The sequence below is a fragment of the Budorcas taxicolor genome, chromosome 10 (genome assembly GCF_023091745.1).
Source record: "Budorcas taxicolor isolate Tak-1 chromosome 10, Takin1.1, whole genome shotgun sequence".
In the NCBI taxonomy this organism is placed as follows: domain Eukaryota; kingdom Metazoa; phylum Chordata; class Mammalia; order Artiodactyla; family Bovidae; genus Budorcas; species Budorcas taxicolor.
In genome coordinates this window covers 24,720,822-24,742,027 of record NC_068919.1, presented here as the reverse complement: position 1 = coordinate 24,742,027, position 21,206 = coordinate 24,720,822, and the positions used below count along the sequence as shown (strand labels likewise).

At 43.3% G+C, this 21,206-nt stretch overlaps 1 protein-coding gene across 1 annotated transcript; it reads left to right on the top strand.

The window, feature by feature from the left end:
• Nucleotides 1-12,525: 12,525 nt before the first annotated feature.
• On the top strand, nt 12,526-14,817 carry SLC39A2 (solute carrier family 39 member 2). The gene is made up of 4 exons (XM_052647214.1): nt 12,526-12,640; nt 12,832-12,962; nt 13,197-13,247; nt 14,185-14,817. Exons 1-4 carry the CDS (start codon nt 12,526-12,528, stop codon nt 14,815-14,817), a joined length of 930 nt encoding a protein of 309 aa, XP_052503174.1.
• Nucleotides 14,818-21,206: the final 6,389 nt, after the last annotated feature.

Genomic DNA, 21,206 nt, shown 5'->3' with positions numbered 1-21,206 from the left:
AAGGCTATGGCATCTTCTATTGGAAATTTTGTTCCTTGATTGGCAGCTTTTGATAAGGGCTCTTCTTAAACCAGGAGAATATTTTCAGTGGACAGTGTGGTTTCAGGATATGGCCCAAGATGATGCCAATTCTAATGCTCAAGCTGGCACTGTCCAAAACCAAACTACTTTTGAAATGTTAGCCAATACAAGGTAATTTGATTCTATAGAAGCTCAAATACAAAGCCCTCCTTGATGGAAAACTATCCTGACTATAGTTGTAGTCATCTTATTCTTGCTGTTTGCTTTTTATATCAGTAACTGTATAATGAACTTTGTATCTAAGTGGCTTAGGCATTTAAGTTACAAATGATTGTTCATGCTCCTGCAGTTTCCAGTGCCTTGGGGCCCCTGGATCAGAGACCCTCCATATGAGGACAAGGAGAATATATTGCCTCAAAATTTTAGGGTCTATACCCCTTCCCATCAGGAAGAAGTTACAGAACACTTTCTTCACCCCTTTCCCTGGCAACTATATTCTCCTAAAAGCAGGACAAAATGAAAGAGTTAAAGCTTAGGCAAACAGTCCAGGACTCTAAGGAAGAGGCAAACATTCCCACTCATGCTTTCCTTAAGCCTTGTGCAACAATGTATCTTGCTGGAGAACTGACCTTTCTTTAGGTCCAGAGCTAATGATTACACAGCACAATGTCTTACTCATGGAAATGCTTTTCCTAGGCCCTATGTTAATGATTTTAATTATAACAAATCTTTCCTGGGAACCTATATCTCAAGACTTGTACCCCTTATTACACAGCAACAATATATCTTGCCCAGAGACTTTGTCTGGAACCTGTTCTCCCTGGCTAATCTTGTGCCAAAGTTATCTCAGGATATATGTCTTGGGAAAGGGCCTAATAGAACTCTTACAATGTTGAGGTATTCTTTTCATCTATTCTCAGCAGCTAGTTGAGAAATATATAAGGTCCCACTTAAACTAATGAGGCAGATACCCTTTCTACGCCCACAAACCTTCGACCTTTTACTTGGCAAATCTAGTTTGACTTCTAAAAGAATTACTGTTCACCCTGGAATAATTGATTTAGATTATAAGGGAGAAATTCAAATTATGATGTCTTCTCAGATACTATGGCAATTCAAAAAGGGGGACAAAATTGCCCAACTACTTCTTTTACTTTAGAATTCTATTAACACCTCTAACAGCATACAGACAGATGGACTTGGCAATACAGATCAAAAACAATCCTTATGGACATCAATAATACCTGAATATGTATGACCAAATATAAATATCAAAATTAATGGCAAAAGATTTTCTGGTCTTGATACTAGATCCGATATTACTATTATTTCCAAACATTTATGGCCCAAATCTTGGCCTATACAGAGAATTTCTTGCCAAATTACAGGAGTTTCTCAAGCCAAAATAACAAGAAGTCTGTATCAAAATACTTAAATTTATCCTTGTGAGGGACCAGAAGGCCAACCAGCAACATTACAACCTTTTGTGATAGATGTAGCCCTTAATTTAATAGAGATTTACTTATACAATGGCAAGCACAAATATATATTCCACATTTTTCCTAGGGGCCACTGCTCATTTAACAAACAGTGCAATTATTAAAATAACTTGGAAGAATGATGAGCCTATTTGGACAGATTGAAATTAAAACATATTGAGGAATCTTATTCCCCTTGGAACTCTCCCATTTTTGTTATAAGAAAGAAATCTAACAAATGGCGTCTCTTAACAGACCTTAGAAAAGTTAATGCATCTATGAAACCTGTGGATGCGTTACAACCAGGAATTCCATCATCTACCACTATTCCTCAAAACTGGCATATTATTATTACAGATTTACAGGATTGCTTTTTTACTATCCCTTTACACCCTCTAGACCGAGAGAGATTTACTTTCTCTTCCTTATCCTAATCACACCAGGCCTCATAAACGATATCAATGGACTGTATTGCCTCAAGGGATGATGAATTCTCCAACCATGTGCCAATACTATGTAGCCAAAGCCCTGAACCTATAAGAAGACAATTTCCTAACTTTCTTGTTATTGATTATATGGATGATGTATTGTTTTCAGCTCCATCTGTTTTGGAAACTCAACACATGTTTGATACTGCTCAACAATGCTTGAAAGACTCTGGATTAATCATTGCCCCTGAAAAAATTCCAACCTCTACACGTTACCATTACTTACGATAATGTTATTAATAGACAACATATTACTCCCCAACTAAAACAGATTCGCACGGATAAATTCTCAACCTTGAATGATTTTCAAAAACTTTTAGGTGATATAAATTAGATTAGACCCTCTTTCAGTTCAGTTCAGACGCTCAGTCGTGTCTGACTCTTTGTGACCCCATGAATTGCAGCACACCAGGCCTCCCTGTCCATCACCAACTCCCGGAGTTCACCCAAACCCACGTCCATCAAGTCGGTGATACCATCCAGCCATCTCATCTTCTGTCGTCCCCTTTTCCTCCTGTCCCCAATCCCTCCCAGCGTCAGAGTCTTTTCCAATGAGTCAACTCTTCTCATGAGGTGGCCAAAGTACTGGAGTTTCAGCTTTAGCAACATTCCTTCCAAAGAAATCCCACAGCTGATCTCCTTCAGAATGGACTGGTTGGATCTCCTTACAGTCCAAGGGACTCTCAAGAGTCTTCTCCAACACCACAGTTCAAAAGCATCAATTCTTCAGTGCTCAGCTTTCTTCACAGTCCAACTCTCACATCCATACATGACTACTGGAAAAACCATAACCTTGACAAGGTGGACCTTTGTTGGCAAAGTAATGTCTCTGCTTTTGAATATGCTATCTAGGTTGGTCATAACTTTCCTTCCAAGGAGTAAGCGTCTTTTAATTTCATGGCTGCAATCACCATCTGCAGTGATTTTGGAGCCCCAAAAAATAAAGTCTGACACTGTTTCCACTGTTTCCCCATGTATTTGCCATGAAGTAATGGGACCAGATGCTATGATCTTAGTTTTCTGAATGTTGAGCTTTCAGCCAACTTTTGCACTCTCCTCTTTCACTTTCATCAAAAGGCTCTTTAGTTCCTCTTCACTTTCTGCCATAAAGGTCGTGTCATCTGCATATCTGAGGTTATTGATATTTCTCCTGGCAATCTTGATTCCAGCTTGTGCTTCTTCCAGTCCAGCGTTTCTCATGATGTACTCTGCATAGAAGTTAAATAACAGCCTTGACGTACTCCTTTAGGCATTGCTAATTATCAACTGACTAATCTATTTAATACTTTGAAAGGAGATCCTGATTTAAATAATCCTTGTATAGATGGGGAAACAATGGAAACAGTGTCAGACTTTATTTTTGGGGGCTCCAAAATCACTACAGATGGTGACTGCAGCCATGAAATTAAAAGACACTTACTCCTTGGAAGAAAAGTTATGACGAACCTAGATAGCATATTCAAAAGCAGAGACATTACTTTGCTGACTAAGGTCCGTCTAGTCAAGGCTATGGTTTTTCCTGTGGTCATGTATGGATGTGAGAGTTGGACTGTGAAGAAAGCTGAGCACTGAAGAATTGATGCTTTTGAACTGTGGTGTTGGAGAAGACTCTTGAGAGTCCCTTGGACTGTAAGGAGATCCAACCAGTCCATTCTGAAGGAGATCAGCTATGGGATTTCTTTGGAAGGAATGTTGCTAAAGCTGAAACTCCAGTACTTTGGCCACCTCATGCGAAGAGTTGACTCATTGGAAAAAACTCTGATGCTGGGAGGGATTGGGGGCAAGAGGAGAAGGGGACGATAGAGGATGAGATGGCTGGATGGCATCACGGACTCAATGGACGTGGGTCTGAGTGAACTCCGGGAGATGGTGATGGACAGGGAAGCCTGGCGTGCTGCAATTCATGGGGTCGCAAAGAGTCGGACACGACTGAACTGAACCGAACTGTTCACTTTCTCAAGAGGCATGAGAGGAACTCTGGTGCAAAATAAGTTGCAAAAACAGTTTCTTACTCGCATTAGACTTGATTTACCTCTAGAATTATTTATGCTCCCCTCTCCATTCTCCCACGGGACTTTTTGCCCAACAAGAACACCCAATAGAATGGATCTATACCCATTTTAGAGGAATAAAGTCACTTACACCCTACCTTGATTTAATCACTCTAATCATTATCAATGGAAGAAATAGAACCAAAACTCTAATTGGCTCTGATCCTCATAAAATTGTAATACCCATTAATAAATCTCAATTTGAGAACACATTACAAACTTCTACCGATTTCCAAAGAGCTTTTCTGGAATATGCTGGCGAATTTTCATTTCATTATCCTTCTAACAAGCTCTGGAATTTCTTCAAAAATACTGAATTTATCTCTCGCATTATCAGCTTGCAATGTATACCTCAAGCTGATATTTTCTATATAGATGGGACTAAAAACGCCAAAGCTTCATTCTGGTCTCTCAAAGAACATAAAACTTTTTGTACTAACTTTCATTCTGCTCAACAAAATGAATTATATGCTCTTATTCAAGTTATTCACCTACATCCTTACCCCATTAATATAGTCTCTCACTCCTTATATTCAGCTTTTGTATTAAAAAATATAGAAACCTCCACTATAAACTCCAATCAACCTATTATTCAACAACTTTTTTTTGAACTACAATCTATTATTAGAAACTGCACTTCTCCCATTTATATTTTACGTATTCAAACACATTCCTACCTTCCCGGCCCTATGACTCATGGTAATGAACAAGCTGATAAACATTTCTTTTGCTACTTCCGAGGAACAGTATGCTCTATTACACAATAATGCTGGCTCCTTGCACCAAATTTTGAAAATTCCGCACCAACAAGCTAAAGAAATCATTAATAATTGCTCTACTTGTAAACCCTTACATCTTTGACCCATTACACAGGGTGACAATCCTCGAGGATTACAACCCAATGTATTATGGCAAATGGATGTAACTCATTGCCCTGAATTTTCTCCATCTTCTTTCCTACATGTCTATATCAACACAAATTCTTCTTTTATATAGGCCACACCTCTTCAAGGTGAGGCTACACAGCACGTTATAACTCACCTATTAGCTTGTTTTGCAGTAATGGGAATTCTTAGTTCTATAAAAACAGACAATGGCCCTGCCTATATTTCTAGGCAAATCAAACAATTTTTACAGTCATTTTCTATTAAGCACATTACAGGTATTCCTTATAATCCACAAGCACAAGGCATAGTTGAACGAGCACATCACACACTGAAACTACAAATAAAAAAATTTAAAAAGGGGGAATACACAGGAACACTTCTATCTTCCTTATCCAAAGCAGACTTTACTAGATTTCAATGTAAGATACTGTTTAAACCTATAACTATTGTTAATACAGCTTTATTTGTTTGAAATTTTTTATTTTTTTATTAATTTTTTAAATTTAAATTTATTTTAATTGGTGGCTAATTACTTTACAATATTGTATTGGTTTTGCCATACATCAACATGAATCTGCCACGGGTATACACGTGTTCCCCATCCTGAACCCCCCTCCCCGTACCATCCCTCTGGGTCATCCCAGTGCACCAGCCCCAAGCATCCTGTATCCTGCATTGAACCTGGACTGGCGATTCATTTCTTATATGATATTATACATGTTTCAATGCCATTCTCCCAAATCATCCCACCCTCTCCCTCTCCCACAGAGTCCAAAAGACTGTTCTATACATCTGTGTCTCTTGCTGTCTTGCATAGAGGGTTATTGTTACCATCTTTCTAAATTCCATATATATGCGTTAGTATACTGTATTGGTGTTTTTCTTTCTGGCTTACTTCACTCTGTATAATAGGCTCCAGTTTCATCCACCTCATTAGAACTGATTCAAATGTATTCTTTTTAATGGCTGAGTAATACTCCATTGTGTATATGTACCACAGCTTTCTTATTCATTCATCTGCTGATGGACATCTAGGTTGCTTCCATGTCCTGGCTATTATAAACAGTGCTGCGATGAACATTGGGGTACACGTGTCTCTTTCAATTCTGGTTTCCTCGGTGTGTATGCCCAGCAGTGGGATTCCTGGGTCATAAGGCAGTTCTATTTCCAGTTTTTTAAGGGATCTCCACACTGTTCTCCGTAGTGGCTGTGCTGGTTTGCATCCCCACCAACAGTGTAAGAGGGTTCCCTTTTCTCCACACCCTCTCCAGCATTTATCGCTTATAGACTTTTGGATAGCAGCCATTCTGACTGGCTTGAAATGGTACCTTATTGTGGTTTTGATTTGCATTTCTCTAATAATGAGTGATGTTGAGCATCTTTTCATGTGTTTGTTAGCCATCCGTATGTCTTCTTTGGAGAAATGTCTGTTTAGTTCTTTGGCCCATTTTTTGATTGGGTCATTTATTTTTCTGGAATTGAGCTGCAGGAGTTGCTTGTATATTTTTGAGATTAGTTGTTTGTCAGTTGCTTCATTTGCTATTATTTTCTCCCACTCAGAAGGCTGTCTTTTCACCTTGCTTATAGTTTCCTTTGTTGTGCAGAAGCTTTTAATTTTAATTAGGTCCCATTTGTTTATTTTTGCTTTTATTTCCAATATTCTGGAGGTGGGTCATAGAGGATCCTGCTGTGATTTATGTCGGAGAGTGTTTCCCTATGTTCTCCTCTAAGAGTTTTATAGTTTCTGGTCTTACGTTTAGATCTTTAATCCATTTTGAGTTTATTTTTGTGTGTGGTGTTAGAGAATGTTCTAGTTTCATTCTTTTACAAGTGGTTGACCAGTTTTCCCAGCACCACTTGTTAAAGAGATTGTATTTTCTCCATTGTATTTTCTTGCCTCCTTTGTCAAAGATAAGGTGTCCATAGGTGCATGGATTCATTTCTGGGCTTTCTATTTTGTTCCATTGATCTATATTTCTGTCTTTGTGCCAGTACCATACTGTTTTGATGACTGTGGCTTTGTAGTAGAGCCTGAAGTCAGGCAGGTTGATTCCTCCAGTTCCAGTTGCTTTGGCTATTTGAGGTTTTTTGTATTCCCATACAAATTGTGAAATTATTTGTTCTAGCTCTGTGAAAAATACCATTGGTAGCTCGATAGGGATTGCATTGAATCTATAGATGCTTTGGGTAGTATACTCATTTACAGTATATTGATTCTTCTAATCCATGAACATGGTATATTTCTCCATCTATTAGTGTTCTCTTTGATTTCTTTCACCAATGTTTTATAGTTTTCTGTATATAGGTCTTTAGTTTCTTTAGGCAGATATATTCCTAAGTATTTTATTCTTTTCATTGCAGTGGTGAATGGAATTGTTTCCTTAATTTCTCTATTTTCTCATTATTAGTGTATAGGAATGCAAGGGATTTCTGTGTGTTGATTTTATATCCTGCAAATTTACTATATTCATTGATTAGCTCTAGTAAATTTTTTAAACTTACCACAGGGAGATATCTTAACAAGAGCAGAAAAACATTTTGAAGGATTACAGGATACCTCTCTTCCTCTGCCCATTTGGTATCAAGATGGGCTGACTAAACAATGGAAATCTGGGAAATTAATCTTACTGGGAAATTAATCTTACAGGGAAAGGGGTATGCTTGTATTTCTCCAGATGGATCCAACAAACTCAATTGGCTTCCTCTTTGGAAAATCCACCCCAAGGGGGCCTCCAGTGTTCAAAATAAAGACAAAAAGACAAAACCTCCAGGAGGAAGAAATTCCAGTACAGGCCATGGCGGCTCTAAAACTCTCCAAGAAGCACCGCCCTCGACGTCATCGACCTCATGATCTCCCTGCTGCTAAGTTCTTTCAGTCGTGTCTGACTCTGTGTGACCCCGTAGATGGCAGCCCACGAGGCTCCCCCGTCCCTGGGATTCTCCAGGCAAGAACACTGGAGTGGGTTGCCATTTCCTTCTCCACTGCATGAAAGTGAAAAGTGAAAGTGAAGTCGCTCAGTCATGTCCGACTCTTCGCGACCCCATGGACTGCAGCCTACCAGGCTCCTCCGTCCTTGGGATTTTCCAGGCAACAGTACTGGAGTGGGGTGCCATCGCCATCTCCGATGATCTCCCTACTTGGGGACAAATAAAAACCCTTACTAATCAAGCTGAAAATCTGGTTTATCAACAGGAAATGCCTCAGAATCCAGAAAATATTTTTGTTGCTAAGCTTGCTTTGCTTGCTTTTTCTTCCCCTGCTCAAGCTAAATTAATTAATCATATTTACTGGGCCTATATACCCAAGCCCCCTTTACTGCAGGTTATAAAATGGACAGATAAAGGACCAATTGTATCCACCAGTGACTCAGTACATATGCCTCCTCCTTGGAGCTTGGAGGGGCCCTCTCATCCTGAGAAAAAGGAAGATTAATTAATATTTCTCTAGGGTATGAAGTCCTTCCTATATGCATGGGTCCGACAGAATTATGCATTAACGTTAGCCGACAAACATGGGCTTTTGTTCTGCCTCCAAAGAAGAACTTTTGGACATTGCTTGGACTGTTTACTGCCCTTTCTTTCTATGAGAACCATGTCAACAGTACTGAAACTCTAGGAAAAGGACAAAAATCATTATGCAGAGTTTACATATTAATACTTTAAACATACTCCTGTTCATTGGGACAAATGTCAGGCTAAATCAGGAAAATTAATGTTTGTGGCCAATTACAGCATTGATTACTGGGGACCCCATGGTATGTAGTTGTCTAACTGCTCAGATGATATTAACAGCACTGTATATGATTATACCACTCAAGTAGCATAAAAGGTTACTAATACTCTGATGGACTTCATAGTATTAACAAAGGACTTCTTGGCTGGCTTGACGGTGGAATGGCACCCCTCAGCCTCGAATCATCCTCAATAAATGGATTGGGCCTGAACAATGGGACATCTGGAAACTTGCCACAAGCACCAAAGAACTTGGAACTTGGAATCGATATTTTATGCGGACCAGTCATAGGCATAGTAAATATTCCGTTCGTTATAATCATTCATATTTCATATAAGCTTGTGTTCCCCTTCCTTTTATTATAGCTATAGGGAACTTGCAGTTTAATAAGACTTTACGTTCTGTGACTTCTATAGATTGCAAATTGTATACTTGTTTTAATTCCTCTGTCTCTTTGAAAAATGAATCCCTTTTGATTCTTCATCCATGGTTGCCAATAGATCTCCAATGACCCTGGGAAGAGGGTCCCATAGCAGGATTTGCCTCCCAGCTACTTACTAAATCACTTCGACGATCTAAACGAGTCAGTAGATGGTTAATTCTTGGCATTTGGGGATTAATAGCCATTTGCACTACTGCCACTGTCTCAGGCATTGCTTTACAAACCTCAATTCAAACACACAGCTTTATTCAAAATTGGACCAAAGATGCTCATACTATGTGGATCACTCAGACTCAGATAAATGAGGAAATTCAAGATGAAATACAAGAAATAAAAATAGCCATCCAATAGGTTGGAGATCAATTAATAGATTTGCAAAAATAAGCTATACTAAAATGTAACTGGAATTCTACTCAATTTTGTATTACCCCCATTCCGTTCAACTATAGTGCCTACAATTGGGAACAAATCAAATTTCATTTGCAAGACTTACATGATAATGCTTCTTTAAATGTACAATTATTACAAAAAGAAATCTTTGAAACTTTCTCTAAGAGTCTACCCTCTTCCAAAAATCTGGAAATCTTAGCTGAACAGCTAGCTGATTAATTAACTGGGCTAGACCCTCGAGGATGATTTCAAAGCATTATACATAGTATTGGATCTGGAGCTATGACGCTGATAATTATCCTGATGGTTATATTTGTAGTATACAGATGCCTTTCAACTAAAATTGTTCAAACTAAACAAACTCGTTTGGTCAGGGCCTTTTTCACAAAAGTATCTACAGTCGCCTCCAATTATGAAAAAAAAAGGGGGAATTGTCAGGGGACGGTCAACTTTAAGGGATCCAATATGTTGTATTTTCTTCCTTTGTGTGCTGTGTCTCAAGGACTTATCAGTTCCTGGGATACAGGAATGAGTAGAGCTGCATGCAGTTCTCAGGACTGAGATCATGAGAAAGAGCACCTGCTTGGATTCCCTTCAAGTGACTCCCTTCACTGACTCTCTTCAGCAACCTTGTACTTATTAGACTATCCATTTAGTTGCAACTGGTGGAATTTCATTCTTTTTAACGGCTGACTTATCATTTTACTGAAGATATATAAGCATGCTAATAAAATACCCTTGTTCCACTAGAGACTTGCGTTCCCCCACGTCCTTCTTTCTATCTCTGGCTACTTCTTCAGAGCGTGGAAACCTACTGAGCTCACTTTCTCGCCCAAGCTTTCAAGACCTCCTTGAGAGGATGCCCTGTGCCTTCGTGAGTGGTACAAGTCCTGTGTATGGGCTTTATTGGTTTTCCACGTAGCCCGAGGGATATTGCTCTTTCTCTCTCTTTCTCTCTTTCTTTTCGTCGACTCCAGTCCCCAGGTCCTAGTCTGTAAAAGACCGCAACACTCTCACAGCTGCTTTTCTTTCTTAATTGCACTTCTCAAATGATTGCCTTCTAGCTAGAATTGTACTGTGCACCTGGTGTTTACTTCTCCAAGAAAATACTCCCTAAAACTCCCTTCCCTTGTGAGCATCATTCGTTCTAGAAAGAAGGTCATCCCTGGTGTGATCATCTCAAGGACCACCTAACACCAGCTTTGACAATTTTGAAAATTTCCAGAAGTGAAGAATGCAAGCTTGATCTACCCTGATCCTTATCTATGGTCCTGGTTTCCACCCTCAAACTGTAAGACCCCTTGCTATTCTCTTTCGAGGGAGGGCACAGTCTGTAGGACATTAACCTTCAGTGGCCTCCTTTGCCTGGCACAAGAAAAAAACTTCTCTTTTATACTTCACCCAAAACTCTGTCTTTATGTTTCTGTTCACTCTGGTGAATAGAGACGAGTTTCAGCAACAGTACCCCTATATACCTGTGTTCACTTGAAGCTTTAATAATAATAAAAAGTTTTCAAAGAATGGAAATGAATCTGGTGATTTCTTAAAAGGTATAGAGGTCTGTTGTCATGGCCTATCCTATAATGAAGAGAATCCTCAGATTTTCAGTGGTCCCCACACAAGTCTCCAGCTCATCCTCTCCTGGAAGAATCCTGCTGCTTCCACCAGATAATGGGGGGACGGGGAAAGTCACCCCCAGCTTCCTGAGAACTGGCTCAACAGGTCTCAGGATTGTTACACAGGCCACCTGAACAGGGTAATCAACAGCTGCTTGGCTTCTATTTTTTTTTCTGCCTTCTTCCCTTTCAACTTTCTCAACTCCCTCCGAGTTAACCTCATACACATTTGCCTCAAGAGTCGGTTCCCCTCAGGCCTCAGTGTTCCATCTCCATCTTCACATGTCCAAGCAGGAGCCTTCAGTATACTTGGTTCGTTTCTGTTTTCCCCTAGGCCTTGCTGTTTCAGAACTAGAGCAACTTTCTTCATCTTAAAACTCTCAGTCCCTTTTCTATAATTTATATCAGGAAACAGGCATAGTCAAAGTTGTAGCAGTATCACTATTGTAATACTAGAAATCTCAACTTCCTTCTAGACATTTCCATGCCTGGAGCTATTTCTCTGGAGTGACGGGATAGGGGAGTCCCCCTCCTCTACTAGTTGTCACAGTGTGGTGGCAGCTCTACTTGCCAGCCCCACCTCCTTACTCCTGCTGCTGCTAAGTTGCTTCAGTCGTGTCCGACTCTGTGCGACCCCGTAGACGGCAGCCCACCAGGCTCCCCTGTCCCTGGGATTCTCCAGGCAAGAACCCTGGAGTGGATTGCCATTTCCTTCCCCAATGCATGAAAGGAAAAAGTGAAAGTGAAGTCGCTCAGTCGTGTCTGACTCTCAGCGACCCCATGGACTGCAGCCTACCAGGCTCCTCTGTCCATGGGATTTTCCAGGCAAGAGTACTGGAGTGGAGTGCCATTTCCTTCTCCCCTTCTTATCCCAAGTGGCCCCAAATCCCCTTTGAAAGGATGCAGTTCAGGTATCAACAGAGCAACCTAAAGGACTTGAGGCGGAGTAGACAGGGTATGAAAGGCTTAGATCAAATGTCTTGAGTGAGGCAAGATCAGATTGTCCCCAGGACAAAACAGCTAGGGAGAGCTACTATAGACACTCTGGATTAGAACAGCCCCAGGCCAGAACTGACTCGACACCCCCAAGATTAGTCACAGCATTGAGGAGGAGAAGACACTGCACCAGGCCATGCCTGGCAGAGAGTCTGGAGTTTCTGGTTTCTAAATTCAGGAAGGCGTCAGCCAGGGGAGGGGCCTGCATGTAAGGGAAGAGCGAGAAACGGGCTGGGCAAGCTTCCTATGTAAGGCTACACAAGAAGAGGCAACATAGACCAGAAAGAGGATTCCTGATAGCCTCCTGGAACTCAGGAGAGCGAACACTCCATCTCTGACCACCTGAGACACCCCTCCTGCTCCAAAGACTATATATAACTCCACTTGTCTTTCTCAGGCCTCTGCTAACCCTGTACCACAAGGATGGAACCACTACTAGGAGCAAAAATTGGCTGCCTATTTGCCCTGCTGGTGCTCACTCTGGTGTGTGGCCTTATTCCCATCTGCTTCAAGTGGTTCCAGACTGCTACAGCCACAGGTATAGCCCTATCACATCTTTGTCCCCATAACCTAAGTCTGACTTCAGCCTTGTCACCCTGTCCTGATTATCTTGCTCTGATTCTCTCATCATCCCCAGTCTTGGGACATTGAGTGCTGCCCGTGGCTCCTTGGTCACCTTCTTCTTATCTCCTCTTTGCCAACTGGATTGTAACTCCTGCTTTTAATTAGGTTGTCACCGCCGGATCCTCAGTTTCCTGGGCTGCACATCTGCTGGTGTTTTCCTGGGAGCAGGGTTCATGCACATGACTGCTGAAGCCTTGGAGGGGATTAAGTCAGAGGTCCAGAACTTGGTGATACAGGTGAGCATCAGACCTCCAAGGCCATGAGGCCAGAATGATGAACAGAACGAGGAGAAGAAAGGGGGGAAAGTGACAAGGTCAAGGACAGAAGGAATGACGAGGAAAATGATGGCTCTTGTGTGGAGTGATGGAAACAGGTCAGATTGGCCTTGAAGGAAAGTGATAGAGCCAACGGCACAGAACAGGACGCTGAGCTGCTTTCCCTCATCTAATTTGTGCTTTTTTTCTCCCTAGAACAGGACAAAGAGTGAGGGGCATTCTGATGATGATGCTGATTCAGCTTATGTAAGTGTCTCCCACCATCCCTTACCTGGACAGTAAGGAGAACCAGAGATTGCTTTCATGCCCAGACCTTGAGGATTTATGTATGGAATTCTAAGAATTCCTCCTGCCCCTCAGCTCTAACATTGCTGTTGGCAAGGAAAGGTGGAGCCACTCAATCCTTCTGGGCTTATGAAACCCAGAGAGAATTCTTGTTTAACCTTCCATTCTTTCTCTGGACCCTTTGATATGCTTCATATCATTTCCCCATATTTCTAACCCTATTGATTTTCTTTCCCTTATTTCCTCAGGTTTTCTTGTGGTCAAACGTCCATGTCTCCTCTTGGCTTCGTTCCCCTTTTTATGTTCTGTTACCACACTTCCCATTCTCTTCAGCCCAGTCCCTGCTGCTGCTACTGCTGCTAAGTCACTTCAGTTGTGTCCGACTCTGTGCGACCCCATAGACGGCGGCCCACCAGGCTCCCCCATCCCTGGGATTCTCCAGGCAAGAACACTGGAGTGGGTTGCCATTTCCTTCTCCAATGCATGAAAGTGAAAAGTCAAAGGGAAGTCGCTCAGTCGTGTCCGACTCTTTGTGACCCCATGGACTGCAGCCTTCCAGGCTCCTCCATCCATGAGATTTTCCAGGCAAGAGTACTGGAGTGGGTTGCCATTGCCTTCTCCGTCAGCCCAGTCCCAATCCTGTGCAATTTCTTCCCTTCCTTACTTCCCCCAGAGCTCAGCAGTAAAGAAACCACCATCAACACAGGAGACTCGAGTTCGATCCCTGGGTGGGGAAGAACCCCTGGAGAAGGAAATGGCAGCCCACTACGGTATCTTTGCCTGGAAAATCCCATGGAACCTGGCGGGCTACAGTCCAGAGGATCACAAACAGTTAGGCATGACTGAGCACAAGCGCAGCACACTTTGCCATCTCACAACAGCTTTCTGTTCCCACCAGATGGAGTATCCCTACGGAGAGCTCGTCATCTCTCTGGGCTTCTTCCTTGTCTTCCTTTTGGAGTCGCTGGCATTGCAGTGCTGTCCTGGGGCTGCTGAAACACCCAAAGTGCAGGAGCAGGAACTGGGTACAGCTCATGAGCTTGAACCTCACAGCCACGGACTTCTACCCTCACCCTCACGGGGTCCCTTTCGAGCCCTCATCCTCTTGCTCTCACTCTCCTTTCACTCCGTGTTTGAAGGTCTAGCTGTGGGGCTGCAGCTCACAGTCGCATCAACTGTGCAGCTCTGTCTTGCTGTCCTGGCTCACAAGGGGATCGTGGTGTTTGGCGTAGGACTGCGGCTGGTGCAGGTAGGCACTGAGTCACATTGGGCCGTGCTCTCCATTCTGTCTTTAGCTCTCATGTCCCCCCTGGGCCTAGCCATAGGGCTGGCCGTGCCTCAAGGAGACTCTAAAGCTGGGCAAGGTTTGGCACAGGCTGTGTTAGAAGGCATGGCAGCTGGTACATTCCTGTATGTCACCTTCCTGGAAATTCTGCCCCGGGAACTTGCAAGTCCTGAAGCCCCTCTGGCTAAGTGGAGCTGTGTAGCTGCTGGTTTTGCGTTTATGGCTGTCATTGCCTTGTGGGCCTGAGAGATTCCTGACTTTTCTGATGGACCCAAGATGACCTCCCTACTCCCAGAAGAAGCTGCTCAAATGACTTCGCCCTCTGACATTTCTTTCCTGAGACACAGTGACATTTACTAGGCATTGTGCCATAACCTGGACCCCAACTTTTCACCACGTGAGATGCCATTTCTCATACAGGACTGAGAAAAAGTTGTTTTGGTTGAGTACTTATAAATGAGAGGATTTGACTCTTGTCCCGTTTGTGCTGTTATGTGTAATAAAATGTCATTTTGTCCTTCCCCTTCAGCTGTGCTGTGCTTCATTTCTCTGGGTTGCCTAGGAGGTGCCTGGTCAGGAGGTGGTGGAGTGGCAGGCGGGAAGGGTGAGTGTGGGACACGGTCTTGTTTTCTGGAATTGGGCCCCCAGTCATTCATTCTGTCAGCTGCAGGCCAAGCCCCTCCAGTTATGGGAACATTGCTGAAATTCCAACAACTCACTACCACGTTATGCACGTATGCATGCCTTTGTGTATGTGTGTGTGTGTGTGTGTGTGTGTGTGTGTGTGTGTGTGTGTGAGTCGCTTCAGTCATGTCCAACTCTTTGCAACCCTATGGACCATAGCCCGCCAGGCTCCTCTGTCCATGGGGTTTCTTCAGGCAAGAATACAGGAGTAGCTTGCCATGCCCTCCTCCAGGGGATCTTCCCAACCCAGGGATTGAACCTGCATCTCTTACATCTCCTGCATTGGCAGGAGTGTGGTTTACCACCGGCACCACCTGGGACGCCTCCTTATGCACAGATTTGAGAAACTGAGCCAGAGCTCCCACATTCAGAGAGAAGAGGTTTAGGGATCTAGATTTTTCTCCTGTGCTATCCACACCCACCCTACTCCCAGTGCCTGTTATCAGCCTCCCACAAAGTATCCAACAGACTCTTGAGATACAGCTAAATGGAGGCTATTTCCATATGCTTCCTGTTTCATGCTGAGCCCCATGTGGCTTCAGGGACACTCTTGCTCTTCTTGGAGTCTTTGTCTCCTTCCAGCAGCCTCATGCTGAGGGATTAAGAAGCAGTGTATTTGGAGAGAGAGAGAGATGCCAGATAGATGTCTGGGGTGATTACTGGGCTCACCCCGTGATGACTTTCTTTCTCCCTGCCTTACCTGCCACGATGGCTACAGCCCCTCCTTTCTAGACCATTTGCCTTTCAGTTTGAGTAACTCTTACAATGTGTTGTTTCTCTTAAGAGCTGCTAAGGACATATACATTATCTAAAACCGAGGGGGAGCAAATGACCGTTGCCCAGCCGCTGACCCATGGGATGGAGGAATATATCAGACTTAGTGGGGAAATAGGGAAAGAGAAGGTATGCCCTGTGTGCTCAACTGCTCACCAGTTTGCTCCTTCTCATATTTTTGGTATTTAACTGGACTTAACACAGACAAGGTCTCCTGAGTTTCATTCTTGTCTCAGTCTGTCTCCTGTCCATCCCATTCCCTTTCCCGTAAATTAAGATACACAAAACTCCACCAGCACCAACCCAGCTTACACTCACAAGGATCAGTGAGAAGGCAAGCCTCGGGCAAAGCTAAATAAAAATGTCTGACAAGGGAAATAATTTCCCTGAAGCATCATCCTATTTTGTTTTCCCTTCGGTATTAATTGCACTCACATGGAGTACACTCCAATGTAGTAATGATAGAATTTCTATGCTGAGCATCTGGCACTGTTCTATTGCTTTCACATATATTATCTCACCTTCCCAACTCTACCAGGTAAATATTATCCCTATGGTAAGTCAAGGAAAGTACTAGAAAAGTTAAATACCTTGGTAGCTAACTGGGCTTCAAACCCATGTTTTTGTGATTCTAAGAAAAACTCAAGATGTAGCTTTTCTTCTCCTACCTTACCTTTCCCTCCCCATCTTCCACGTCAGGGTTTCATAAGAAAGCAGAGAGCACATTGGATAAGTGAGGCAAGCTTAACAAAGGGAGTATATAGAAAGGTGTGGGCAGGGTTTAGACAGAGCAACAAGGGATGGTGCAATTGCTTGGGGCTGAGTAATAACAATGCTGTTACCTGGGCTGAACAGAGGGAGTAGCAACCAGAAACTAGAGGGCTGTCCAATAAGAGCTGTGGCCTTGGTACAGGGATACAGCCAAACTGCAGGGACCAGGAGGAAGTCAGAGGAATATCCTCACTCTCCTTCTCCTCTGTGGCCTGCAGCCAGTGTCTCCTGCTGGCCATACCCAAACAGAAACCAAGGACGAAAATGTCTATGGGTGATTGCACATAGGTCAGCCTTGTGAGGCACAGGTCCTAAAGAACTCTGGAAGGGCAAACAGAAGACATTCCACCCAACATCGATTCTCTGCTGCCTTCGACTCCAGTGATCTTGCCAGGACTTTGGAAGGGACACGATTATATGGAAGTTAGCTATTTCTGGTCCTGAGGATTTGTATGACTACAGAAACGAGGCTTGAGGAGGAGTACATTAGACTCTAAGGCTCTCCATACGTTTCTGGGTCACTGATGCTATCAGCATTTGACAACAATGAGCAGAGGCTGGAGATTTCAAGCGTGAGTGGGTCATGCATTTTTTTGCTTCCTCCCAACCCACGGGCCTTTAGATTTCCTTTCTCCTCCTCCACTTTCAGCCATCCTTCCAAAGTCCATTTCCTTTTCCTTTCTCAAGATTCTTACCAACCAGGAACCATCTTTAGTTTGAACCATATTGTATCAAGAGCTGGAATAGAGCTAGGGAATGCCACATGGAGAGAACACTGTGATGAAGAAAAGGAACAATCTTGATCATTTTCAAAAGTTCTGAATCCCCAGCAAGGAGCCAGAAAAGGCTCTAAGGGAGCAGAAGATGAGTGTGATTTCTGAATGAGCTAGAAATGAGAAAGAATGGAATAAGAACCATAGGACAGGAGGGAGAGCTGAGTTAACTGGGGCCTGGTGACTAGAAGCCAGATTCAGGAGTGAACCCTGATTCACACAGCCTTGAAAGATAGTTTGTAACTGAAGAAAATTAGAGTCATGAGAGTTGAAATATAAAAATCAGAGGGAAGATATACAGGTTGGAAGAGTGAATAAGAGGAGAAACTAGTTGGAATAATCACAAGAGGATTTATACGAATAGTTTTCAAATCTTCTCAAGTTTTCTTTCTGTGTCTCTTCCTCAACCATCTTCTCCACGCCATCTATTTTTTACATATTTAAACAGGAAAAAAAAATCTGAAACAAAAGAATAAAACCTCCAACTTCCTTCCAACTTTGAGCCAGCTTTCCATTTTTGTACCAATAAATGATTCTTTGGGAGAGTTCCCTGGTGATCTAGTGGTTACTTTCACTGCCAAAGCCCAGGTTCAATCCCTGCTCAGGGAACAGATTCCACAAGTCTCATGGAGTGGCCAAGAAATAAATTAATTACAAATTAAAAAAGTAAATAATTCTTTGAAGTAATCCTTGGGAGCTCCCCACCTTTCCTTTGCTTATGAGCTAAGGGTTGGGTTTAGATATTGCTGTTGTATGAAAAAATGGAGATGGGGAACAGCATACTGAACATTATTCAGTGAATACCTCAGAGCCAGGTGGGAGGCCAGTCAGAGAACAACACATGTGAACAAGATACACCCAGGAACAAAAACCAAAGTGCTCTGAACTAATTCTCATGAGACAATTCATGCCATTTCACCCCTCCCCTGAAGGACAGCTTTCCAATGTCTTGCCAAAGGAAACAGTCCCTTGCTCCTGGCTCTGGGTGATAAAGTAAGAAACAGCTAATTGGGGTGTGTTGGTAACATGAGTGTGCCAATCAGCCAAATACCCTCACATTTCCCCCCCACCCCAGCCCCCAACCTGAGGAAGAAGCCCATAGTTACCAGCAAAGGTGAAGTAAGCAAAGGTGACACCCACCCCCACCCCCAGTCTGTGCAGATGCTTAAAAACAGTTGCCAATTATGTCCTTTTTTATTTCAGTTTTGGTTGTGGGTTACTTTTTTTATATAACTTTATTTAAATAATTAATGTTTAAATAAATAAAATTATATTAAAAAAGTAACAACAAAAACTGAAAAAAAAGGAAATAATTGACAACTGGCGTCTTTAATAATCTCCACAGACTGGGAGTGGAGGTGGTGACTTTATTTCTTTATTTGGCCTTCCCTGGTGGCTCAGATGGTGAAGAGTCTGCCTGCAGTGCAGGAGACCCAGGTTCAACCCCGGGGTCGGGAAGATCCCCTGGAAAAGGAACTGGCAACCCACTCCAGTATCCTTGCCTAGGAAATCCCATGGACACAGGAGCCTGGAGGGCTGCAGTCTATGGGGTTGCGAAGAGCCGGACACGACTGAGCAGCTAACAGACAGATTTACTTGTTTGACTGTGCAGGGTCTTCACTGCTGTGTGAGGGCTTTCTCTGACTCTCTGGCAGAGAGTGCAGGGGCGACCCTCTAGTTGCCGTGCGCGGGGTTCTCATTGCAGTGGCTTCTCTTGTTGCGGAGCACAGGCTCTAGACTCGTGGGCTTCAGCAGCTGCAGCACAGAGGCTTAGTAGTTGTGGCTCTCAGGCCCTAAACTCACTGACTGCAAGAGCTGTGGCACGTGGGCTTCAGCGGTTTCAGCTCCTGGGCTCTACGGACTCAGTACTTGTGGCATACGAGCTTAGTTGCTTCACAGCAAGTAGGATCTTCCCAGACCAGGGATTGAACCCATGTTTCCCTGCATTGGCAGGCAGACTTTTATCCACTGTACCACCAGGAAAGTCCCTGAGTTACTTTCTTTAGATTCATTGAAAGTGAAAAAACAGGAAAGAAGCATTCTATTTTTGCTGTATATTTATCCAGTTGGAGGAAAATTCTAATGTTGGTGAGAAAAGAAGGTTATGTTGTGACTTACATTGCTCTGGGCACTGTTTACCCTGACCACACCCCTGGCCTGTGGTCAGAATTGACTCACACTTTCCACTTTAGTCCTAAAATCTCTGTAGAAAGGTGGTGTCTCCCACTCTGGCTGTTCCCTGTTAGAGGACTGCTCTCTAAAGCTTAATGGCTATCCTCCCGCTGCAGTTTCACTGCTTTGTGTGTTTCTTCAGAGAATCACCCTTTCATATGTCTTTAGTAGTTCTGGAATTTTTAAGGGCTCTCATCACTGTGTTCTAGTTTTAATCTCCTTCCCATGGCACCCTTGCTTAGCTGTCTTGGGCTTCGGTCCCTAAAGTCAGGGAAACATTCCTTGAGAACAAGAGGAAGAGAGAAACAAGAGTCCTAAGCCTGAAGCCAAGACAAAAGAGCGGTAGTTTGTGGTTTGACATCTATCAAGTCCCCTCATCTCTCCTCTAAGCTCTGATCTTGAGAATGGGAAGAGCCACAGACCACTGCTGACCATGGTATCAGGCCTTCCCTCCAGAGCTACCACTAGAATCACAAAGAACTATGGGAGATGCTTACTCCTTGGAAGAAAAGTTATGACCAACCTAGACAGCATATTAGAAAGCAGAGACGTTACTTTGCCAACTAAGGTCTGTCTACTCAAGGCTATGGTTTTTCCAGTCGTCATGTATGGATGTGAGAGTTGGACTGTGAAGAAGGCTGAGCGCCGAAGAATTGATGCTTTTGAACTGTGGTGTTGGAGAAGACTCTTGAGAGTCCCTTGGACTGTAAGGAGATCCAACCAGTCCATTCTGAAGGAGATCAGCCCTGGGATTTCTTTGGAAGGAATGATGCTAAAGCTGAAACTACAGTACTTTGGCCACCTCATGCGAAGAGTTGACTCATTGGAAAAGACTCTGATGCTGGGAGGGATTGGGGGCAGGAGGAGAAGGGGAGGACTGAGGATGAGATGGCTGGATGGCATCACTGCCTCGATGGACGTGAGTCTGAGTGAACTCTGGGAGTTGGTGATGGACAGGGAGGCCTGGCGTGCTGCAATTCATGGGGTCGCAAAGAGTCGGACACGACTGAGCAACTGAACTGAACTGAGCTGAACTGAACTGATGGGAGACTTTGGAAGGGAACTGGGAGCTGAGGAAAGTTGGGAAGAACCATGCCAACCACAGGGGGGCACTGCATCCCCATGGGCTAGCCTGGCGTGTACAGGACCAACAAAGCAGAGAGGTCAGTCAAGGACAGCAAACCCCCTCTCCCTTGCTCCCAGCAGACAGCATCTCTCCCTCTACTTAAATCTTGGGTTTCCTAAAGATGCAGACACATCTGTAGCAGAGAGAGATACAGTCACCACCCATTCACACCCACCTCCATGGCAGATACACACTCTCTGATATGTATACACAAATGTAATTTACTCCCTCTTCTGAAGAATACCCTGATAACAGTGTTATCTTTGTAGGTTAATGTCCTGAGAAGACTGGCCTTCCCTTCCATAATGAACAACGGCAGGTATTGCTGATCAAGG